The sequence below is a fragment of the Coptis chinensis genome, chromosome 6 (assembly GCF_015680905.1).
Source record: "Coptis chinensis isolate HL-2020 chromosome 6, ASM1568090v1, whole genome shotgun sequence".
Classification (NCBI taxonomy): Eukaryota; Viridiplantae; Streptophyta; class Magnoliopsida; order Ranunculales; family Ranunculaceae; genus Coptis; species Coptis chinensis.
Window position 1 is genome coordinate 72,022,183 of NC_141461.1, and position 26,522 is coordinate 72,048,704.

Sequence of the window (26,522 nt, forward strand, 5' to 3'; positions counted from 1 at the left end):
TTTGACAAAATTAAAAAATGAGTTTAAAGGCGAGTATATATACAATTTTTTATTGATACCAAGTAAATTTTTTTTAGAAATTTATATTAATGCATTTTTATTTCTACAATCCAGGGCAATAGTTGGGATGAAATTAAAGAAGAATTAGAGAAAAACACTAGAAAGACATACGTCTTCAAAGTTGTGATAAATGAGTACAGTATGCATGAAATCTATCCAACATTCAGTGTAAACAATATCTTGGAAGAAAAAATGGATAAGGAAAACATAGAAGAAACTAACACAACAGACATTCAAATCATCGAGCAGGTATTTATCTTTTAAACTAACTTCCCTTACAACCATTGGTCAAATATTTTCATATTTAAATTTGTACATGCCAAAAATACAAGAAAATGGAGTAAATAAAAAGAAAAATAAAAACAAGAATCCTACAGATGAGGTCTCTCCAAGCAAAAAAAATCGGAAAACTCCAGAATCAAAGGTATTGTGTTCAAAATATTATTTAAACAATTTGATGTAACTTTTAAATTACAAAATAACTTACTTTAAGAAACTTTTCATTCAATATGCAGAACAATGATTTGGAATAGATGCTGACAATTTAGTTTGATGCAACATGATTCGTAGCCAATATGTTATTTGAATAACGGCCAACAATTCAGTTGGAAGATATTAGATTGTTTTCGTATGTATGAGTTTCTTCAATGAACAATGGAGAAAATAAGTTGACATTTGAATTTTCTTAATAATTCTGTTTTTACATGTCCTTTACGAGTTAATTTGGTTTTTCTTCATTATGTGAATGCTATTACGATTTCAAACTTATTTATGTAAATACTATTACGATTTCAAATATTTATAATAGTTGGAATAAATGAAAAAACAATAAAAAAAGGATAAATCAAATCGGATAATGGAATGATAAAGAACAACAGAATTCAGACTAGAAGCGTCTCCTTGACCACCACCACCATGATGACAATACTCTAACAATGGAAAAATAAAGAAAAGGGGTTAGTTAGAATTACCTTATCCATCAGTACATTGCCTATGTTGCATCCTCTGGCTTTCTAAGCTATTCTAGATTTCCTTTTTAGAATTTCTCCATTTCCTTCTGCTTGGATCCTAACTTGCATTCATGGTGACGAAAAAAGAAGCCATCATACAAATTATTGACAGCCACCACAACATTTTCCTTGATTGCTTTTTTTTAGCATTAACAGGTACCTGCACAATGTCCACATTATTAGATACAAACACAACACCACACACACACACACATAGAACACAATTATGGTGGGATCCAATCATGTGGCCCTCATCCACCAATTGGAACATTACGGAGCGCACCGCCTTTAGTCCAGTATCTCCTACATGTCTTATAGAAGTGGCGTGGCTGAATGAGATTGTAGTTGTTGTAGTAGCAAAACTTGGTGTTGGTTGAATAACATCTTAGACACCTCAAATTTTTTACAGAAGTCGTTGCAGTAGTAATAGTGATGTTATTGGTAGTGGTAGGTGTAGATGAACAAGTAGATGGTGATGGTGTAGAAGAAGATATTCCTCCCAAAACTGCACCATGGAAAGACAACTTTCTCTTTCCATTTTGTAACATCCACTAGCACCTTTACTGATACCTCATGACAGCATTGAGGACTGTACAGTTAACGGTTACACATACCTCAAAAGTCTCAAATCATTATAAACACATGGGCAATAGGACATGATCCAAGCATGTTTAGATATATTTGGCACCATTGCTACAAATGCTCTTTTTGCACTAATTGCTTCGCATCACAATAGCTAAATCTAAATTCAGATGTTCAATCATGCCTGTAATCTAATATTTGTGCTGATACAACATGACAACCTAGGAAACCAGCATAAGTCTAATCCCCAACTTAAGAAGTCAGATTATGCATAATGCCCATTCTGAGTAAGGCAAATTTTAGTGGCAAAAATCAAAAAATAATTGCGGGATGTGTGATCTGATGAGTGCTTTACCAAGTACACAGGAAAAATAGAGGGAAATAAATAGTACATATAATCAAATATATTAATATTATTTACAAATTTATTACTCCCAAGTCATAAACATATATGAAACACTTAAAAATAATTTTAACAACACATTAGTATTTTGTTATTTCCTGAACCTACCAAACCCAAAAATCGGGAAACAAAAATAAAACCTCTCCAACATCTCCAAAGAAGATACTATAGCCCCAATTGAAAGTAATCTTTACTTATAGTTTCCATCCAAGTGTAGTATACTACCATGCACCACCATAGTAAAACTGTATTGAAGTTTTACGATATAAATGCAAAAGGCATGACCACGCTCCAACACGTGGCGTTGTTATTGTGACACCGGCGTCCGGACAACAAAATTTATTTACATTTCAGCTACATTTGTGAAGGGAAATGAGGTTTTGTCCCATTGAAGCTATTGTTGTGTTATGCCCGGACTCTGAGTGGCCAAGGATAACACCAAATGGCTAATTTCTATATTAACTTTATATGCAGCAATCCATAAAAAGAACGACAAGAAAAATATGTAAAAAACCAACTAAAATTTAGAAATCAATAAAATGGTGCAACTAAAAACTAATGAAATGGTAAAGCACAAACTCGGCGCAATGCGGCATTGGCATTTTTTGCTGATTTTTTCCCGACCAATCTGAACATCATCCATAATTACATCCCATAGAATGCGTACGACCTCAACGTCAGGCAGCTTAGCAACCTTAACACGTTGCTTCACAGTGTCAATGACTTCAGATATGTCAATCTCCTCTGCTATCTGGGTGGTCAATGCAGATTTCATTTCCTTGAGTTTGATCTCAAATATTTTCTTCTCATTGTATTCGACCAACCCAGTCAGGCCTTCCTTGCTGAATAGAAATAGACATAACGTAACATAAAGCACAATTAAAACTCAGTAAATCCAATACCACTACAACATCACATGAATAAATTACTCCATAAACTTATTAATTTTCATCTCATTGGCTATTCCCTAATTTCATCATTTTAGGCATATAAATGGTATTCTGAAATGCACTACGAAAACAAAGATATGCTTTAATCTTCGAAAGGAACACTCACGTGAAATGCTTTCGGAGAAACCTTTAGGAGAGCTTTGCGGAAGGAAAAAAAATCAAGGAGATTGTCCTCCATCTTACCCCACTTCCGAGTGTAATCAAATCATCAACATTTGTTATCAATCGGTACTCCTTGAAGAAGTCTGTTATGAATGTAAGCACTAGCCCCTTTCCCCAAGATTATCCTTGAGTAGCGGTTGCATAACCTGTCTCCGGGAAGTCCGGACAACTTCGGGAGAATGTAAGGGCTGTGAAAATAGCAAGCTTCTTTCTTTCATTCTCTTCAAAAAAGCTCCAATGACTGCAGGGAATCATAGCATAACATTTTCGAGATTCTTTATGAGGAAAGGCCTCCTAGCAAGATCTTCTCGTAGGTAAAGAACGAAAGGCAAAATAGCTTCACGTGTTGGCTCACAATCTATGACGAGAATAGGTATGTCGCTCCCCTCATCAGATTTTGTTGTGCGCGGTTGTGGTTCGGCCTCCTATGAAAACCACCTGCAGTGTCAAAACCATTAGATCCTAATACCACAATAACAATAAGAAACCATCAGCCCTTTAATAAAATTGCAAGATAAGAGAACAACATGTCCCCTATGCTAATATGAGATCAAATAAATACTTAAGAGTCTTTTCTACTCTGTAAATATACCTCTTACTTGACCTAGCAACTAGGTAGGATTACACAATCAAGACTACAAAGAGCTTCTATATAAAAGGACAAGAAAAAAAGACTTGATTGTTTTTGTAGATATCTCAAAGAGGTGACATATCTACGGTGCTCATATAGAAAGCTCTTACACTTGATTTTCTTAATTACTTTTTCTATTTATAAACTTTGTGTTTTCGAAAATAATCGATGCGACCTTATGAACGGATATATCCGGACCATTTGATCTGCAAATGCGGTAGGTCGAGGGAGTCGTATATTCCATTCTGGTCTTGATCCGCATGCCACTAAATATATACTGAGGAAAAAAAACACAGCAAATCATTACCTAATTTGAAGAACGAAAACATATAAAGAACAACCAAAAAACATTAATATAGTCACTCCTATCTACAGTTTACATATTATTCAAAGTGGACCAATTTGACATTTCAATCTAATTGGCCCAAACGAATTGCTATAATGTGGCTACCACCGTCCGTAAACAATGATCTATATAACACCGTTTCATTGTTAACAGTAAAGTCGGTCTTTAAGGTCATCCATTAAACTGGAACCTAATCCTTTGGAATGGAAATTGCTTCTTGAAGTCTAACAAGGGAATTAAATTATACGAAGATTTTTCACCAAACAAAACTGTGTCATTATATCGAAACATAAAACATATTAAGGCGGTGTCCAAAGGAAAAGTTTCTAGAGTTGCAGTTAATTAAAAGTATCCAGTAGAACAAGTAACAAGGGAAAAGGAAGAGGAGAAAACGAGTATTCTCTCAAAATTTCAACTCTTAACTCATTCAGTGTTCATGTGTTATTGTTATGCATAATAAGGTACCTCAGATTAAAATTTTCAGCAGGACTATAGACTTCAAGATATCTTCTGTACACAATACACTTGACCAAAAAAGCCTTTGAGTTACAATGCATAAGCATTTACATCTCATCCTTACATAACACAAGTATTTTAGAAGTAACAGGTTATGAGTCATCCGAAGTACTTGAGAAGAAATAATATTATATACCTAGAACAAGTTCTTAAAGATTTGCTAGGACCTGGATAATATAAAATGGCTGAAAAGGGTGAAAAGGGTATTCCCGACTTCAAGTTGGTTGGAGAAGGGCTTGGATTATGATGACGATCAATCCATTCCTAGCATACAATTCGCATCATGCTTGGGTAGAAAGAAGCATGAATAACGAGCTAAAATTTGATAAAAACCTACGTAGATTTTCAATATCTAAAAGTTTATTTGATTACACGGAAGATATGGGAAGTAGCATATCGAAGTTTCACTTGCCCCAGTTATTATATTCTAAAATGTTTCACATCTACCAAAAAAATATCCAACGAAGTGGGATTAACCCATGAAATTTGCAAATATTCAATCAAAAACGCCGGCTATTATTGGAAACCAGATCCAAGAATTAGCTAGAAAAGATACCTTAAATTACACATGGCATCCGTATCTTGAAAAGTTAAGGTCGAAGCTTTGGATGCAGATCTTTTGCATTGGCTTTCTCCTCCTGAAACGAAAGGCGATTAGATATAAGAATGAAACTGGAACTAAATGACAAAGTTATATCAAGAGCTGATGGTGACCGATACAAAAAATATGTACAAATACTGGACTACCACACACTCAAGGACAGACTTACCAAACATCTGAGTACCGTATCCAGAACCCTAAATACGTTCCATAACCACCCAAAGAAAAAAGCACAACGGCCTGAAAAAGGAAAGTGGAAGAGCGCATTACCAATTAGGTGGTATAAATTTAACTTTCGTATATCAAAGAGGACCAAGGGCTATTGTTCATCTATTTTCAGTATATCAATTAAAAATAGTTATATCAATTAAAATCAGAATAATAGGAACTCACCAAATCACCACCATTATCTAGATATACCTAGACCACTACATCCAAAAAATATCCAACGAAGTGGGATTAACCCATGAAATTTGCAAATATTCAATCAAAAACACCGGCTATTATTGGAAACCAGATCCAACAATTAGCTAGAAAAGATACCTTAAATTACACATGGCATCCGTATCTTGAAAAGTTAAGGTCGAAGCTTTGGATGCAGATCTTTTGCATTGGCTTTCTCCTCCTAAAGCGAAAAGGCGATTAGATATAAGAATGAAACCGAACTAAATGACAAAGTTATATCAAGAGCTGATGGTGACCGATACAAAAAATATGTACAAATACTGGACTACCACACACTCAAGGACCGACTTACCAAATCACCAGCATTATCCAGATATACCTGGACCACTGCATCTACAAATGCGGCAGGGTCCAGAGGAGCTGTTATATTCCATTTGCGAGTCTTGATCCGGGTGCCACTAAATATACAAGAAAAAAAACACAGCAAATCATTACCTAATTTGAAGAACAAAAACATATAAAGAACAACCAAAAAACATTAATATAGTCACTTCTATCTACTCCGACTCACGCCATAACTCTAACCATGGGACAAATCATTATTGAGAAGCAACAGAAGACTCACCATTAGATTGTTCTGAATCTAAAATGCCAACCATCTTCTGAATTGAATCATCCTTTGATACAATGTTAGTTTTCCAGGCATTGAGCTTCTCTGAAAGCGAAGTAAATTTTTCTTGAAGTATGATGAGACGAAGTCTCATTGGTGCTCTTTTAATAGGAAATTTCTACGAGAATGTAGACAAGTGTAGCTTAGCTCCGTCTACTTTTGTGATCCTGATTCTCTTATTAATATATTCTATATACCAGTTATAAATAAAATAAAATAAGAAAAACCAGTGCTACCTTATATCAAGCTCCTCGATTTACGAACCGCTTCTTGAGCTTTTAACATTGATTTGCCATGCCAAGATGAACTACCTCAAATAATGTAGGTAGAGTTGTGCAGATAGTCGAAGAGGGACCAATAGGACCGAATAAAGATGAGGGCTGCAAGCAAATACAAAACTAATTGTCAGTATATGTATGTAATCACACAAATCATGAAATTATTTAGAGAATTTGGACAAATTCTAATGAGCAGATGATAAGAAGAGGACATAAATTTCAAAGAAACGCGGTGCGTTGGACAAAGTGACAAACTAAGACATGATTATAACTGTACTCAAGTTACTAGACATCTTAGGTATCGAAAATAATATGAATTGATATCAGTACAAGAACAAACAGATGAGGGATAAACCTTGAGGTCACCTCTCAAATATACATTTATCAGATGTAACTAAAGATGTCATTCCACCAGTTGCCCTGGGAGCAAAGAAGACAAACATTCCAGTATCTGATCTTTATGGTCATGTTGCAGAAACAACAAGTAAGACCTCTGCCTACATCCATGACCTTTAAAAGTTTAAAGTGTTTCAGGTAGGAGGGACATAATATCATCGTATTCAAGGACATACTTGAATCGATTACAAACCTAAAAATTTATTCTTTTCTTTTATTTATTTTTTCAGTGAAACATAGCAGGAGCAAAATGAAAAAATAATTGCGGGATGTGTAAATATTATTTACAAATTTATTACTCCCAAGTCAGAAACATATATGAAACACTTAAAAATAATTTTAACAACATTGTTATTGTGACACCAGACGTCCAGACAACAAAATTTAATTAGAAAAAGCAATCATCATAGTTACTGAAGCCTCCAGTGTGGTCACTCTACCAAGCAACACACAAAGACCTCCAATTGTTTGCACCACCTAGAGGCTCCAGAGCCTACCTCTCATCCCATACCTCTTAGCCATCATATCAGAGATTAATCCTCCACCAGGTCAAGAAATGAAATTCGCTAGACCAAAACTTGCTGCAATGATTCCGGCAGTTTCGAGCTTTAGATTGAACCTGTCATAAAAGTATTGTGCAATTATGTTGTCCACCGTCGATTCCACTCCAAAACAATACCCATAAGTTAAGGCCAAAATCCACCCTCTGTAATTGGTGACCCCGTGGTTGAACACCTGCGACTATTTATCTTTTGGTCTCTCTCCTGACTTCTGGAGCGGCTTGAATGCGAACTGCATGTTCAAAGAATATCCTAGCAGCTGAGGATCCCGAGATCCTCACCTTCACTACAAATCTATCACCACTCTGGTAGAGCACAAAACAATTTCAGAGAGACAGTTAGCATCAGTAATTACGATGCTAACAAAGATGGTATGATGTTTAAAGCATTACTCTTAAGGGTCCAAGAAACTTCATTGACATTTATGATAATGCCAAAGCTTCGCCATTACTGGGCAATTGCATCTGCTTTTTGAAAGGAAGCTGCGTGGGAAAAACAGATAGGGATTTAAATTTGAATTGAATTTTAGATTCAATACCCGCAATTTGTTCGGCCCAGGCCCAACACTAATAGTATACTTATGGGTTTCTAAACCCAATAGCTTCTACCTAATTAAAAAAAATATATCTAATTTAAAATAAGGTGATTTAGCTTTAGGACGTCCCAATAATATGGATATTTGCATTGGACCCAAAGTTTTACGTTTCTGAGCTTTAGGTAACCCTATCGTTAGTTAACAATTCATTTACCAAGTTTAACCGTCTATTGTGGTGTGTCTGGTGTTATGCCATTTCAAAATGCAACAATTACCCCTCACACATTTTGCACGTGCCCACACCATAAAACTCAAAAATTATTTAACTAATTATTTCATTCTTCCTCTTCTCTATTATTTACAATTATTTATTGACTTCATTTTATTATGACCCAATAGCTTCTACCTAATTAAAAAAATATGGGTATTTGCGTTGGGCCCAAAGTTTTACGTTTCTGAGCTTTAGGTAACCCTATCGTTAGTTAACGATTCATTTACCAAGTTTAACCGTCTATTGTGGTGTGTCTGGTGTTATGCCATTTCAAAATGCAACAATTACCCCTCACACGTTTTGCACGTGCCCACACCATAAAACTCAAAAATTATTTAACTAATTATTTCATTCTTCCTCTTCTCTATTATTTACAATTACTTATTGACTTCATTTTATTATGTATATTGCAGATAATGGCGTATGAAAATTACAGTTTATGTTAAAAAAATTGCTAAAGGAAATTCTAGAAGCAGGACTTAACATTCAACAAGATCCAGTCTACAACACAGAATTAGAGAGCGGACAATTCAAAAGCACTGTGACATTAAAGATACCAAAAGACTTATTCTTTAACAGTGAAGACGTCATAGTTAAAGAAATTGATGGAAGCCCAACATATTCTGTTGCAAAAGCAGAGGATTCAGGAGCTTTTCACGCAATACAATTTATAAATGATGAACGTGATATAGAAATTGAAGACTTCAATTTCAAAGAACTTATGAAGAAAAGAATAGAAGTTGAAGAAAAGCAGAATCAACTCGATATCCTCAAAAATATTATGCTAGATTGTTTGGTTGATGATAAACACAACAAAGATAAAATATATTATCTTGAAGAAAAAATTAAAGGAATGAAATGCATGTAGAGTTCCATAATAAAGAAAAGAAAACCATGAGGATTAGTACTTTAATACCAAAACTTTATTATGTTGGTCACATAGTATTTTTTTAATGGCCGAGGTTTAACGCTTTTTATTTATGAAAGTTTGTAACTATTGAATCCGTTAATTTTTAGTTTAAATTTATAATATTAGCACACTCGCTTTTCAAATATGACTACTTCAAGTTATATTGTGTTCGATATCGAAAAAAATATAAGTCATTTGTCACCTTTGGAGTAGGTATTCGTATCATAGCATTGTTTCGTTTGCTGACCTTCTAAAAGAAGTGAGTAATTGTAAATAAGTGGATGCACTGAACATTCAACAATGTAAATATTGGACAATGTCTTCCAAATATTAATGAGATAGTGAGTTCCTCCTTCAGTATTCTAATGCCAAATACTAGATGAACTTTTAAAAAAAAACACCATTGGTAGTGCCAAATAATTAGGCAGTCAGCAACATTATCAGATGTCTAGATTTTTTTAGTATTATCGAGGCAGTTTTGCAACTCCATTATATAAACTCTCCTAAATCACCACAAATTACCACAAGAGCACAATCGATTATGAAAATGGTGAGCTAGAAAGCATTAATATTATAATAGCTTTGACCAAAACTGAAAGATACTTAATAAACTTGGATCAGGTTTTGACACACTTAAGTTGTGGACAGAACTGCCTGCTTCAGACTCACTGAATTATCATCAAAATGTCTACTGCAAGCATTAGGGCTCATCTTTGCTAATAACATGTGGCAGAGACAGTTTTGCTTTAGTTTTGCATAATAATGTGTTGAATATCTTTGATCTCCCATTTCAACATGAACATTGGTTAAATAGCCATTCATGCTCTTTGTACTCCCTCTACATTGCCCAAAATCCATTTCCACAACCTTGACATTGTCTTCAATGTGTCTATCAATGTACATGCAGAAAAATCATATTGCTGATTAAAGGGCGAATAATTTGTATTTCTTTTATTTATAAGAGAGATTCTCCCATCATAATAGTGGATATGCTCTTAAGTAGTGCAAAATTATAATTTCATATATGAGAAGCGACAAAAATAAGTTCATATATGTGTTATAATTACAAAGCAAATACAAGAGCTTCACCTTCAAGTTACAGAAAGACCCATATCCACATCTCAGATTTAATTTAAGAGATTTAGACGTGAAATCAAGTAGTATGTTGAAATAACCAACCTCAAACATGAAAAAGAAAATAAAATCCTCAAGTCTATATGTGAAAAATATAATGGCCTTAAGCCCAAGTTAAATACACCAAACCATATTTGCAACATTAATCGAATAGTACAATTATAGATATACATGAAGTTAGAATAATAAACAAACTTCTAATCAAATAGGTAACCCTAATCAATTTAAATCTATAAATACTGTGCAGTGAGATAAACTTTGAAGTAGTAGACTATAACTACGAAGAAATAGAAGAAATTTGGAACAAACTTAAGATTGCAGAAAAGAACGACATGCTTAGAAATCAGTGCATACAAATTCAGGAAGAAAAAATTCACAGTCTGAAAAAAGATATTAATTATCTAAAGGCAATTATAAATAGGGAATGATAGAGTTATGATTCTCTCTACATAACCAAAATTCTTTACATAACCAAAATTCTTTGTTAGTTATCCGAGTTTTGCTTTTATTTTTGTTTGCATAAGCTTTTAAACTATCAAATGGTTAACTATCAAGGTAGTAGATTGAATATTTCTAGAAATTTGTGTTTTTATCAAAATTTTAATTATTATAATATTCTATAGTTAAAACTTTTTAGTATATAATAATTCAAAAATTAAATTTATAAAATATTAAAAATAAATTAAATTAATTAGATGAAAACGGTCATTATAATATTCTATAGTTAAAACGTTTTAGTACATAATAATTCAAAAATTAAATTTATAAAATATTAAAAATATATATGAAAACGGTCCCCGTTCGTTGAACGGGCTCAAAAACTAGTTGTAACTAGTAATGGTGGTCAGTCTAACTAACCCATTTATTAATTTCGAATTGAGACATGATTTTATCTCTCTTTCTAATCCTTCTCCAAAGTCCAAACTCTCATACAAATTAAGGCTGTCTTGCTGTAGATATGATCTTCGACACAATATAACATAAAGAACAATTAATTAGAATCAATTTAATAACAAGTTGTAATCGTTGTAGTGTAGTACACATATTTCAGAGAAGTTTTGACGCATTATCGATGGAATCTGAACATGGTATTAAGGGTGTCTCTTTTTGCCGATTTTCCGATTTTCCGATTTCCGAAAATTCCGAAAAAAAATTGGATCAGATTTGGATATAATTCTAAAATCCGATCCGATCCGAAAATTCCGAAATTTCTGATATTATTGCCAATTTATTCCGAAAATATATACTTCTCTCACTATCCACTTGATTAGATCTCGACCGTTCATTCATTTTCTAGTTTTTTACTTCCAAAAACAAAACAAAAACATAACCTAGCCGCTACTTCCCCACTTTGAATTGGACTACTCTTATCGTCATTACACCGCCTGCCATAACAACAATGATATGAAAAAAAAATGTCATTGAGTCATACAATGACTTCCAGACCAATCCAAAAGCCAAATTCCAATAGATAGAATATTATGTAAAGCTACTTAGAGTTCAAGACCATAATCCATTATTTATGCAGACACTTCACGCTTCAATTTCCACACACGAAAAAAGATTGAAACATTACAAATACCCAGACCTCAACATAATGCAATGCTTGCTATTGGTGGCTACAGGTTCTTTTTCTCGTTTTTTCTTAGATCACTTGTTTGAATGAAAATGGGTTTTCTCAGTAAACAAGTGTGTATTGTTGTTGGTACATTGGTGTTGTGGACATGGTTTTCTCTTCCTACAATGAACATTGGCGTATGATATTCCAAAAATAATTGAAAGTAAAGAGATCTTTGAAAATTTACCAAGTATTCCGAATTTCTGAGTTATTCCGAAATTTCCGAAAGTTTCGAAATTGGAAATATATTTTGAATCCGAAAAAAAATTGGATCGGATTTGGCTAGCATATTAGGTTCCGAAAAAAATTTGGAAAAATTCCGAAGGAGGTTAATCCGATCCGATCCGATCCGAAGTCACCCTACATGGTATACAATTTTTTTTTTTTTTTTTCACAAACTTTCCTTTCCATTAACCAAGAGCAAAAAGTTCGTACAGACATGACTGGACATCATAGAACCCAAGTTTCACTGCCGTAGGAACTTGGTTACATACTATCGACAGATTAGACGACGCCGATCTTTGCCATAAGATGGGCATGTTTGATCGGCTCTCTAGGACAAAAGACAATTTTACTGGCCTAAACTAGTTTTGAGATGATGTATCTTTTGCAAAATTCCAACGAAGACCAAGAAACATCTGTTGATACTCCATTCAAATCTTGGACGATGCTCTTATTATCGAACACGACGACCACTTTGCTAACACTTAGCGACGGGCTTGTTCCAATCCGGTTTATCTTGCTTTGCGGCTCTGCTCTTCGGTCCCCGCTGCGATGGGCTTGCTTCTGCATAGCAAAATCGAAATTCCATCTATTCATTGTATAGCCTACACCAGCTTGCAAAGAGATGGGGTCAAAACTGCCATCACAAGCAAGCATAAAAAGTTCAGAAACATGCCCTTTTGGAATCAAATACTTCAAAACTATAGGAGGAGTGTTTGGAATAATACTCCTACGTGCTTGCTCAAGCATCTGAGTATGAGAAATGGCCTTATAATGAGGATCAAAAACCATAGAATTTCTATCTAACCAAATCATGTATGCGATAGATGCTAGAATAGATAAATTATGAATAATGCTATCTTTTGAGTGACCATTGGAGATAATTTTTCTAACCACATCAGAGACAGAAAAGTTGGGAGGCCAAATTTGGAAACGCATGGCAAGGGGGGAAGCGAACCAAATCTTATCAAGACTAGGGCAGCTAAAAATAGCATGCTCTAAACTCTCACAGAGGTATTTTCGTCATTGTGCATCTAAATAAAAGGGGTAGTTTCGTCATTTCGCACCTAATAGAAAATTCTATGCACTTCTCGGTTTTTCCTCTTTCTCTCTTCGTCTCCATTTTTTTTCTCTCTCTGCTCAAGCTTCTAACTCTCCTCCCCATCTCTATCTCTATCAAATTAATCTACTTAACAAGTGGAAGTTTCGTTAAGTGGGTTATGTATAACGGCTATTTGGTAAATTTGATTATGGGAGCTTAGTGAATTTGATTTCGGAAAGAAACTCTCCAACTCAGTATTTTTTATTTTTTATATTTTTTTGAGTTTATCAATCAAGGTGTGCTTCAATTGGGTGGGAAACTAAATTGGATGGTTTACTAAACGAATGGCCGGTGTCAGCATATTGGTATCGTGGTTGTAGAGAATGATTGCTTGGTAATTTTGATAGTGGAAACTTGGTGAGTTTAATTGCGGTAAGAAATTCTCCAACTCAGAGATTCTCTTTTGGTTAATTTCCTTCATTTAGTTTAAGCTGTTATCACCCCATTCACTAACAGTTGGCATTACTGTTCGGATTGGATAATTCAAGGGGTTGTTTTTAGTCATTTATTTAATTGGTTAATTATAATTGTTTAATCCTTTTTTTTATAAGTTATTAGATTTGTTTGAATACAATTTTAGAGATGTTTATGTTTACTACTCGGATTGGTTGCATTCAAGGGCATTCAACATGGACAACTCTTCCCAACAAGGGTCCAATGTAGTTACAACAATGCAATTCATTATCGCCGAGAACGACAAAACATGAACGTCTACAGAATGAGATAGAAGGCAACGTATGATATTACTGATGAACAACGGTCCCTTGAATGCAAACGAAAGTGTGCTTATTATTAGCATCGAAAGAACACTGTAGCTTATGGCGAGGACCAGTTACAGTATGATACAGAGCATTCACTGCGTATAGGCCCTGATAAATATAGTATCTCTACAGTATAGACCCTGATAAAGATAGTATCTCTACAGTTCCCGAGCATTCCTCTCCCCATGTGTGCAAGTTCTTCTTCGTCTCCCGGCTTTCAGTCTATGAATGGATGCTAATGGGTTTATGCAGCAACAATTGTCGTTTACTTCGTTTCTTATGGGGAATGAGAGATTAGATCTTAAAGGAAATGTTCATTTAATTGGATAAAATAGTGGTAGTTTTTTTTGGGATATAATCCTCCAACGAATGAGTCTGGTCAGGTACTGTTTCCAACACTTTCTATTTTGCATTATATTTGATATTATGTTTATTTCTATTTTGCAATTGATATCGCATAATCGCTTATTGGTTTATTCCTAATTGCAATTGAAAAGTTTAACCAAATTACTATATAATAACGTTGTTTCCTCAAATGTGTCTTCAAGATCTGTAATAATTGATTAATCTATTTGAGTAGCTAATGGAGTCTTGACTAGGCCAGTTTTCAGTTCAACACTAAAACTGGAACAATTAGCTTGCGATACACCTTTGGTTGTGTTTATAACAACTTATGGTAATGTCATTTTTCAAGAAAGATGGAATTTTTATGAATAAAAAATAAAAAATACCAGCAGGAACGTGATTTAAAGTGATGCCGGTAGAATTAAGAGCATGTTGAACTTGAGTATTAATCCGATTAGTATCACCATAAGCAGAAATAGTAGAAATTTGACCACAATAATTCATCCTATTTAAAGATGATCTTATATTTTGTGCTATTGTATGTGGATCACATCCTTTGGGTACTTGACAATTCTCTATGTCCCACCATACTGATATCTTCACTTCTACATATTGCTTCTCTGCTCTTCCCTCTTCTCTTTCATGGTTAGACTTGAATTACCAAATCTTATATTACTAAATATCTATTTTTACATGCCAATCTTAATATTTACATAGGTTTGACGCCTATGTACTGAATCCTATGTATATGTAGGTACTTGCTGTTTTATAAATCTTTCCAACTTAATAGACATTGTGAATAAGTCTGATAATGTGACAACCACTCTTGATAGACATCGCATATACACCCTATGGATCAATCTTTGTTCCTGAGGTGAGTATCTTTTAAGTTCATACCCTCTGTCTCAGTCGATTTCCTCTTTTTTTTTACTGACATCACTCCATTCACTAACAAAATTTGTTATAGGATGACCAACCAACTTGGTTAATAAGAGGGAATTTCCATAAATGTTAATAGATATGGAAAATCCCCTTGAGATGTTGCTAGGGCTAGAGTTACTCTGTTGCAATCTAAGTCTAATGTCCATTACCTCTGGTGAACTTTCTGCTTTAGTGTGCTGATTCCAACATATCGCATCACAGAACTATATGAAGATATAAGCTAAAAGAACTGATTACTTAAGACCTTTTTGATATTCTGCCACCTAAGGTTATGTTCCTAATAAAATAGATCAGCGATATATAAATATATGTTGGTAGATTCTATTGTATATTATGTGGTAGGACTTATTTGACTATCTAGAAGATGGATAAAAACCTAGATAAGCTGATCAAAGTGTAAGAATTGGAATGTGGATCGCAGGGACTATTGAATGCTCACGTATGCTTCTAATGTCTTTTGACTCTTTTCTACTCCCCTTAAGATTCTAACTAATATGGTAACTTAGGTTGATTGTTTGCTCTGTTTTCTGCAGGCTACAAATTATTTGAACATACAGAACTTAATTGAAGTAGCAGGCCAAAGAGTGGCTGACACAATTAAGGGGAAGACAGTATATAAGATCCGCGAGAAATTCAATATAAAAAATGATTTCACTCAAGAGGAGTTTGAAGAAGTTCTGAAAAAAAAAACCTTGGGCCTTTGAATGATGGCCTAGATGGCTTTTGGCTGGTGGCTTGCGGCTTGCGGCTTGCGGCGTTAGAAGTTGATGTGTAATATCACACATATCTGCAATGGTATTGTTTGTAGTTTTCTATGTTAGGTGGTGCATATATGGTTTGTTGTTGATGGTAGAAGGACACTCAGCCGGTGTTAACTGGGCTCAATCTGTTATTTTTTTAACATGTTGTGCTCCTATTCTGTAAGCACCTCTAACACCTCTTCAAACAATGAAAATACTATCTTATTTAAGAGTTAACTAAATTAGCGAGACAACTTTTTATCTTCATGCTTATATTTCTTTCTTGCTCAAATCTTCTTGCGTGGAGTTTATTATAGTTTTTATTGCTGGGGATTTAATCTTAACATCTGTATTGTTAAGACGTGCATCGCACGTGCATGATGCTAGTCATATTAATACACCATCACCCCTACCATTAGTGAGAAAGTTGCTGTCAGAAGAATCCGTTGGCTCTCATGATTCTAATAATTTGTTTCCCGGGAATAAATGAAGGAAAGTCAAACTAGCTACAGATGATATGTAGAAGCACTTGGATAAAAGAAAGGTTACAAATGAAGATGGAAGTGTTGAAACTAAAGCAGTGTGCTAATATTGCAATGAGTCAATGTCCTATGATTTTTCAGGCGCTATCCATCCTAGGAGATTTGTAGCATGAAATCCAAGATAACAAAATATTTGGGTGAAATACCGGTTGCTCGATCTAGGATTGCCGCATGCATGGATCCAAGGCATAAGGTATCATTTCTGGAAGTATGTTTCAAAATCATTTATGGATATGATAGGCCGGGGAAGTTTAGAAGTGATGAAATGCATTGAAGAACCTTTATAATGATTACAAACAAGAACAGGTAAGAAGTGTTCCAATGGAATCGACTGTCACAGAAGAAGGGGATCCAACCTTTTCCACTTTTGCAATGCGTAAAAGAGCTTCCTCTCATAGTAATGCATCTGAGAACAGAGAAGCATTTGATGTGCTGGGATGGTGGAAGGCACGACAAGTTAATTACCCTGTTCTTTCGTCGACGTAAGATTTACTAACTATTCCAATTTAATTTCTTCTGTTCCTATAAATGCAGCATTTACCAATAGAGAGCAGACGTTGAACGATCACTGCATGAAGTGGTCACCAGTTATCGTGGAAGCCTCAGTAATCAGTATGTTTGAAGGATTGTGTTTGAAGCTGAAGCAGGATCACAAGATGTAAAGTAAAATGAAATTGAAGAGATGGTGAGAGATTTTGATTTTGATTTGGGTTCTGATTCAGACTTCGATTTAGATGTTTGATTATGCAAATCTAGGAAGTTCGTATTACGCTGGGGGTGGCTGCTAGAGCGCAGTTTGAACGTTATCCTTGTCCTTGTGTTGTCATCAAATTATTGATCAGCAGTTGACTACTTCACCGTTGCATCACATATCCAATCAGATATAAACTTATGGACATGAATTCTGTGGATTAAAAGTTCTTGGGAGCAAAGGTGCATTAAGACCCTAGGTAAGATCACTGATGGTCATGAGCTATTAAGCTTGCGTCATACAACTGTAGGACATTACATTAGTGTAAAGTTAGATTGTTTGCAGTGCAGTTGATGAGCAAAATTGTTTTAATGCAAATTTGTTTTCCCAGTCCACCTACAATAATAATGGAATTACTTTGCTTTGGCTAATTGTACATGCACTAAGATCGTAGATATTTCATTTGAAATTTGGAAGGCCAATTAGCAACGCACACTGTTTGAGAAGTGCCAGCACTTGAGGTGCTTGTTAGTTGTTGCTATGTTTTTGTGGTGACCCAATAAAGGGATGGAGACCAAGTCAGCGTGATAAAGAGGGGATGCTGGGTAACAAGATAACCTGAGAAGCAGTGGCGGAGCTAGGAAAGTAAGTGAGGGTGAGCCAGCCAGACAAAAACCAAGCATACAAAATACAAAAAAAATATATTATATATATTAATGTATTAGAAAAAAAAAATCAAATCTAAACAAGTATTTGTTCATAGTTGTCCTCAGCGGCTTTCTTTTTTGTCATCCTTCTTCATCTTCTGGAAGCGTTGTAAGATCAATTCGGCATCAATGCTATCAAAAACTTCTTTTTCAATGTATGTTATTAAACAATCATTCAACCACTCATCTGCCATCCGATTGCGCAAACGATTCTTTATGATATTCATAGCAGAAAATGCCCTCTCCACAGTGGTAGTAGCAACAGGTAAAATCAGTGCCAACTTAATCAACAAATAAACAAGTGGGTACACAATGTCTTTCTTCGTCTCAACCATTTTTTTGGCTAGGCCGCTAATTCCATTTACTTAACCAAACTTAGTATCGGAACGCACATCAATGATATAATTCTCAAGCTGATCCGCTAATTCCATCTGATCTATCTCTGAAAAATCATTGGGATAAAGTCGAGCAAAACGGATCAACTTTTGCTTATCGAAAGCAACAAACAATTCACTAGGATCAAGACATGCCATACAAAGAAGTAATTCTGTGTTTACTTCATTAAACCGGTCGTTTAACTCTTGAATTTGCAAATCAATACAGTGATAGAATAATCCAACACGATAGTAATGTAAATTGGTGTTTCCTTCTGCTCTTCGTCGAGACCTCCCTCGAGCCATATACCTCTCTTCCATATTTGGAACAACCACATCATGTTTGACACATAGTGAAGAAACTTCAAATGAGACTATCCCACCCATCATCTCTCATCACCGTAAAGCGTACCTTTGTTATTTTAACAAGAGTCATAGCATTGACAATGTCTTGGTCTTCACGCCGCAATGCCTTTGACAAATCATTGCTAATTCCTAGTATCGCTTTCATCAAATGCAAATTGAAAATAAATTCAAAAGACCGACCAATCTAATAATCCGTAAGCCTCACCTCTTTGTTCCGAGCTTTGAACCATTTTCCGCTACATTATCAAGCACATCAACTACTGAACCACAAGTGGTTATCATGCCAAGAAGTGTATAATAGTGTGAGCCCCATCGAGTGTCACCAGATCGTTTAAGACTAGTCTCTTGATTCAACCCTTTGCCACTTGAAATTTCTCCACTTTGTAACGCTGTAACAACTTTAGCCTTCATTGCATCGCGCAACATATCCCGTAGCTTACATGATGTTCCAACAGTATTTACCACATTAGAGAGAATACTAAAAAGGTTAGCGATTGACTCATGATTCTTTGCAACTGCTACAAGGGCTAACTGAAGGCGATGGGCAAAACAATGAACATAAAATCACGGACTCATTCTCCTTCATTACAAGTGCTTTTAGGCCATTCAAATCACCTTGCATATTGTTTGCCCCATCATACCCTTGTCCACGCAGCTAGATATGCTCAACCCATGCTTGGAGAACAACTCATCGATTGCCTTTTTAAGTGTTAATGCACTAGTTTCCTTAACATGCACAACTCCAAAAATCTCTCAATCACGCACCTTTCTTATCGACGACATAACGCATAAAAACAAGCGCCATTTGCTCCTTAATTGATATATCACGTGCTTCATCAATTAAAATAGCAAACAATGAATTTCCATAATCTTTTAGAATAGCATTTGTAGTTTCCACGGCGGCGAATTCACAATATCTTTTTTGGATATCGAGGCGATGTCAATTTCCGATTTTTAGAAGCATTATCAAGAACTTTCTTAATGACTTCGTTATGATCTTCGAAAACCGTATAAGTTCAAGAAAATTACCTTTATTGATCGACTCATCTGATTCATCATGACCACGGAAAGCTAAACCTTGTCTCAAAAGAAACTTAATGCAATCAGTTATTGCAGTTAGGTGTATTTGATAATCCCTTCGAACTTGGTCAGATTGTTTGTGAAGAAATGTCTCGATATGCTGCTCTTGATTTAACAAAGCCTGTGCTGCCCTATAAGCAATATTATGAGCACTATTTGGTCCTCCAACGTGCTCCTTTAATTTGGTTTTTCTTTCCCAATTAGTAAACCCTCTGTGAGAAAAAACATCCCCACCTCCTTGTGTCCCCTTATTAGGTTTAAAGAGATAACAATATAGACAAAATGCGGCATCCTCGTGAATACTATATTCCAACCAACTAAACTCCTCATACCACTCAATCTGAAAGCGTCGGATTCTCTTGCCTCTTGTTCTTGGAGGAAAAGCATGATTAGGCTGGCAAGGACCCCTAAGCAAATATGCTCTTCTCACCGAGTCTTGATCATTAGGATGATAATCTGAAATCTTTTTCCTCGGTCGCGGGGTCTCCCTGAAGACTAGACAAGTCAAGTTCTTCACGATTTTCACGTTGAACCCGCTTTGACGTGGGTTGTTCAACACCACCATCCTCAATTTCTTGGTGACTTCGCTTTGAGGAAGATCCTACTTCAACATTGGCAACAGGATTTTTGTTTTATTAGGTGGTTGAGTAGGTTGAGTGGGTAACGACTTTCCTTTGATCAAATACTTTAACATATCTGTTTAAACAATTAAAATAAACTATTAATCAACTGAATTGAAATTGCACTAATTAAAATAAACTACCAATGTTATTATGATATTCACAAAATAAAATTAAATAAAAATATATGGTTTAATGAATTCACAAAAAAAATACAAAAAAATTAAAAAACATACTTTAGGAATCAACTTAATATGAAAAGATAAAAAAAAATAAGACAAGAAATTTAATAATATTAGGCTTACCTATAAAATTTTAGAAATTATAGATAACTAATTAAAATAATAAAGAGAAAGGTAAATCTGTGGAAAAGTAGGTACCTGCGTAGTGGGTTTTGCTTCAATTTTTGATAAAAAGTCAAATTGGAGTAAGATATTTTTGTTTCTTTGTTTGTTTCAATTGTTTGGTTTCGGTTTGTGTGCGTGCTTTTTATTTTGTATTTTGGTCGGTTATGGGTCGTGGGTTTTAAGTTTGACTTCAAAGCCAACACTGTTAAGTACTCAAGTGTTAACCGTACTTTAGTACTTTACATAGACACAGTTAGCTTTTTGGAGATTGCTCTTTTTCGGATATAACTGTTATGGGTCGTGGGTTTTAAGTTTGACTTGAAAGCCAACACTGTGAAGTGCTTAAGTGTTAACCGTACTTTAGTACTTTACACAGACACAGCTAGCTTTTTGGTTTGTGTGAATATGTGAATAGTAGAAAAAAATTTGTTTGCGAAAGTTGAGGGTGAGCGCATGCACCACTGGCCCCCCTCGCTCCGCCAACTGCTGAGAAGCGAGAAGCAGAAATATAACAAATGAACAAGATACCGCGGACGTGGTAGGTGTATGGCAGAATTGGGTGTCACCCGATGAGAAGACAAATGGACAACCCAGATACAGAGGGAATAGTGATCCCATAAAAGGGAAGTAGACCAAATCAGTGGGACAAAGAGTTGGATGCATTATAATAGGATAACCCGGGGAACAGGGAAACATGACAGCGGAACCCTAAACTGCAGACGTGGCATATGTACGGCAGAAGGGGGAGCCATCAGATAAGAGGACAGATGGACGATTCAGATATCAATGAATATAAAAAGAAGAGGATGAGGAGAGAGAAGGGAGGCCGCTAGAAGAAGAAAAAGGAGGAAGAGTGAGAAAAGAGAGAAAGGAGTGACTTGTGAGTGAGTGGGTTTTAGGTTCATACAGTTTTGGTACTCTACTGAAATACTGAACGTTACTTGGGATGTTGATCAGCATCACAATTACTAAACAATTTATTATGATCAAGATTAACATCATTGCATCAACTCATATCATCCAATATTGGCAGAGTTCGCGAAATTACTGGGAGTTGTTTATCTCTTACATTGAATCCGTATGACTACTAATTATTTGAATAAGCATAGAGAGACAGCAATGAAGTATACTGGACATTTAAATGCAAATGAAGCTGATATTTATCTGTGGCATGACCCTTGGTGCTCAGAAACCCCTTTTGGGGTAGAATGCAGAAGCAAGAAACTTACTATTATCTAATATGTACGATACTCAACCTAAAACTCATAGCAGGGTTAATGTCACAATGTAAATAAACTATATTAATCTATGTTTCTATTTACTTGCGAGGAAAGAACAAATGACAGAATCTACCTCATATATACATGTTGTTCTGATGCTATCCCTTTTTCCTTGTTGCCCACGTAAGTACCCGTTTTAAGTGATACAAGACTCCCCACATAATCCACATATACCTTTGCACCAATATATTCTTAGATACATATTATAGCTATATCTTCTTGGCTCTATTTTTCAAGGCTTCACAGAGTCTCCAATATTTTGTAAATTATAATACTAATTACAAAAAAAAAAAAAAAAAAAAAAAATGAATTCCAAATTAGGAGTTTCCATTATCCACGTAAAAGGGGTTGAACGAAAAGTCCCACAAAAACACTCTTTCCCAATTTTTCTTCTAAATTAGAAATTTAGCTAGATAAACCCTAGAAAACCCAAGTAGAAAATAACCCAAATAAACAAAACCTCTATATCAGAGAGTTACAAGATTTCATTTTTTTTGCACTAAAAATTGTTTTTAACAAAGTTAGATCAATTATAAACGAGTTTCAAGTACCAATAAGTTCTAACAGTAATAGATAATACGGTTACAGAAGTTAAGCAGTATGTTGGAGAGACATTCAGCCTGGACAATGTATAATATTTAAATATTAAGGCTGAATTCAACAAGGTAGATGATCATGTTTGTGACATGGTGATTTCACTGTCCTGATACATATATTTTTAGCAGCAATATCATGCTTTATATCCTCAATGTCAATCACGTGTTTTTATATGATGACAACAAGACACAATAATAATGAAAATAACTAATGATTGTTAGGAGAAAATGATAACTTCTAAGACATGTAGACCTTGCAAAACACATTAAGTAAAATATGAAACATTATTATTCTCAAATTTATAGAAGGCCCAAATCTCTTTGTAGTGTATAGACTATCGATACTAATCACATGTTACTATGTAGTGATAGTCCATAACCTATTAAAATATTATACCAAAAAGAGAACCATCACATAATGCTCCAAGAATATTTAGATTTGCGTGTAAGGTGGGGTTTTGTTTTAGATCGATGAGAAAATGAAGGGTTTCTTTGAAGATGACTCTATCAGTGACATGAGCAAGCTAAGTAAGTGATGCAACTGCATTGAACTAACTTCAAAAAATAATTAATAGGAAATCATAAACTGGATGTGAATGCACCGATCTAACCTCTAAGAATAATTAACAGAAAATCAAAAACTAAAACCAAACGTATCGAACTAAACTAAAAACATAATTAACGCTAAATCAAAAACTGGACCCAACCGCTTGGAATTAACCCCAAAAATTAATTAATAGAAAATTAGAAACTAGATGCAAATGTATTGAACTAACCTATCAAAATAATTAACGGGAAATCAGAAACTGAATGCAATTGTATTGAAATATCATTATAGAATAATTAACATGAAATCAAAAACTAGATGGAAATGTATTGAACTAACTTCAAAGAAAAAAACTAATGGGAAATCGGAAACTGGATGTAAATGTATCGATCTAACCTAAAAAAATAATTAACATGAAATCATAAACTGGTAGCAAATGCATCAAACTAACTTCAAAGAATAATTAACGAAAAATCGGCAACAAGATGCAAATGTATTGAACTAATAATATCAAAGGATAATTAACGTGAAATCGAAAACTGGATACAACTGCATTATAACCTCAAAAAATAATTAATGAGATATTTGAAATAGGATGCAACTACATGGAGCTAACAACAAATAATAATTAATGGGAGATCGAAAACTAGATGCAAATACATTGTACTAACCTAAAAGAATAATTAACGGAAAATCAGAAATTGGATAATCTTTGATGATCACACTTAGTGAATCATGTATAATATATTTTCTTATGTCAAGTTTGCAAGGAAACTACAGAAGAATCAATAGAAGTTGGTATTACACACCACCTTTAAATCTTGAATAACTAATGGGAGATCACAAATTGGATGCAAATGCATCTAACTAATCTAAAAAAATAATTAACAGGAAATCAAAAAATGGATGCAACTGCATTGAACAAACCTAAAAGAATGATTAACGAGAAATAAAAAACTAGGTGTAATTGCATTGAACTAACTTCAAATAATAATTAATGGGAAATTAGAAACTGGTTGTGAATGCATCAATTTAACCTCAAAGAAAAATTGAAAACTGTATGCAAATGCATCAAACTAACTTCAAAGCATAAGTAACGGAAAATAAGAAACTAGCAAAAATTGAAAACTGTATGCAAATGCATCAAACTAACTTCAAAGCATAAGTAACGGAAAATAAGAAACTAGCTATATGCAATTGCATGGCACTAACCTCAATGAATAATTAATAGGAAATCGGAAACTAGATGCAAATGCATCGAACTAATTAACCTCAAAGAATATTTAACGGGGAATTAGAAACTAGATGCAAATTAATCAAACTATCATAAATAATAACTAATGGGGAATTGGTAACATTATACAAATGCATTGAACTAACCTCAAAGAATAATTAACGGAAAATCCGAAACAGGCTGGATGGAAATATAATGAACTAACTTTAAAGAATAATTAACTGGAAATTGAAAATTGGAATTTTTTTTATGATCCAACATAGTGAATCATGTACTTGTATGATATTTTTTTAAAGCCATGTTTGCAAGGAAACAACAGAAGGATTAATAGAATTTGGTGTTAGATATCACCTTGAATTACTAATGGAAAATCGAAAATTGGACGTGATTGCATCCAACTAACCTCTAAAAGTAATTAACGGAAAATGGGCAATTGGATGCAAATGTATTGAACAAACCTCAAAAAGTAATTAACGGAGGGTTTTTTTTTTTTTGCTAAAAATAATTGTATTGATTAAGAAAAGGTTACACGTTTCAAAAAAGAGTTAAAAGTTAATATAGGTATCATGTCTTCATTTCGACAGATAGCTAACTTACAAATCTATAGTATGTAGGTCATATTATTATTTTCTATCCTCTATAGAAAATTAGGAATACTGGACCCACCATTTGTTTTCCCCTTTGCCAAGGTGACAACAGTTTTAGAGCAAATGTCTGCTCCAAAGTTTACCTCTCGCCATGTAATGGTGATTAGAATCCAATCGGCTAGATGCTTGACTTTTTTCCATGCCGCTCACACTCACCAATGCATTTGGTTGTTATTAAATGACTTCATTGCTGCAGTAGAATCTGACTCCACCCATATATGCTTCCATCCCAGTTCCACTACCTTGCTAATGCATCCAACTAACCTCTAAAAGTAATTAACGGGAAATCAAAAAATGGATGCATCTGCATTGAACTAACCTCAAAGAATAATTACCGGGAAATCAAAAACTAAATGCAAATGCATGAAACTAACCTAAAAATATGATTAACGACAAATTGAAAACTGGATGAAATTGCATTTATCTAACTTTAAAAGATAATTAACGGGAAATCAGAAATGAGATGCAAATGCATTGAACTGACATCAAATAATAACTAACGAGAAATCATAAACAGGATGTGAATGTATCAATCTAATCTCAAAGAATAATTAACTAGAAATCACAAATTGAATGCAAATGCATAAAAGTAACCTAAAAGAATGATTAACGACAAATTGAAAACTGGTTGTAACTGCGTTTAACTAACTTCAAAAGATAATTAATGAAAATCGGAAAATTGGATGCAAATGTATTGAACTAACTGTAAAGAAAAAAACTAACGGGAAATCGGATACTAGATATGAATGCACCGATCTAATCTAAAAAAATAATTAACGGGAAATCAGAAACAACTGGTAGCAAATGCATCAAACTAACTTCAAAGCATAATTAACGAGAAATCGGAAATTGGACGCAACTGTATGGAACTAACCTTAAAGAATAATTAACGGGAAATCAGAAACTGGGTGTAAATGCATCGTACTAACCTCAAAAAATAATTAACAGAAAATCGAAAACTGGATGTAGATGCATCGGAGTAACTTCAAAGAATAATTAACCGGAAATCGAAAAGTACTTGATGCAATAAGTGCATTGAACTAACTTCAAAACATAATTAACGGGAAATTGGAAACTAGACGCAACTGCATGAAACTATGATGCATGATAAAGTACGTAAGGGTGGAATTTGAGCCGAGGGCTCGGAGCTCGGCTTGGGCTTGGCTCTTTTAAGCTCGGCTCGAGCTCGCTCGTTTACTATATGAGCCGAGCTTGAGCTCAAATTAAAGCTCGTGTAACAAATGAGCTTGATGAAGCTCGGCTCGTTTAGCTCAAATAGCATAGTTATAGTGTAAAATAATCGAGCGGCTCGAGCTCGGCTTGGGCTTGGCTCGTTTAAGC

The 26,522-nt window shown here is 34.5% G+C and overlaps 1 protein-coding gene, 1 long non-coding RNA gene and 1 pseudogene across 2 annotated transcripts; 1 reads left to right on the top strand and 2 right to left on the bottom strand.

Annotated features, from left to right (window-relative positions):
• Positions 1-2,603: 2,603 nt before the first annotated feature.
• Positions 2,604-6,430, bottom strand: LOC147494313 (uncharacterized; annotated as a pseudogene).
• Positions 6,431-13,330: 6,900 nt separating this feature from the next.
• Positions 13,331-17,814, top strand: LOC147494314 (uncharacterized). Its single transcript, XR_015199399.1, has 4 exons — positions 13,331-13,734; positions 13,982-14,506; positions 15,944-17,174; positions 17,227-17,814. It is a non-coding gene; the product is annotated as an uncharacterized LOC147494314 (long non-coding RNA).
• Positions 17,815-19,031: 1,217 nt separating this feature from the next.
• LOC147494315 (uncharacterized) lies at positions 19,032-20,475 on the bottom strand. The gene is made up of 2 exons (XM_086568098.1): positions 19,860-20,475; positions 19,032-19,357 (listed from the first exon to the last, which is right to left on the bottom strand). Exons 1-2 carry the CDS (start codon positions 20,473-20,475, stop codon positions 19,032-19,034), a joined length of 942 nt encoding a protein of 313 aa, XP_086424224.1.
• Positions 20,476-26,522: the final 6,047 nt, after the last annotated feature.

What these genes read in the sequence shown, in the direction of transcription:
- LOC147494315 (XM_086568098.1), bottom strand. Translation starts at nt 20,475, where the DNA reads ATGGTGGTGTTGAACAACCCACGTCAAAGCGGGTTCAACGTGAAAATC. An exon ending in AGATGAGTCGATCAATAAAG is followed by an intron (nt 19,358 to 19,859) that starts GTAATTTTCTTG and finishes GCCTTCAGTTAG; the next exon opens with CCCTTGTAGCAGTTGCAAAG.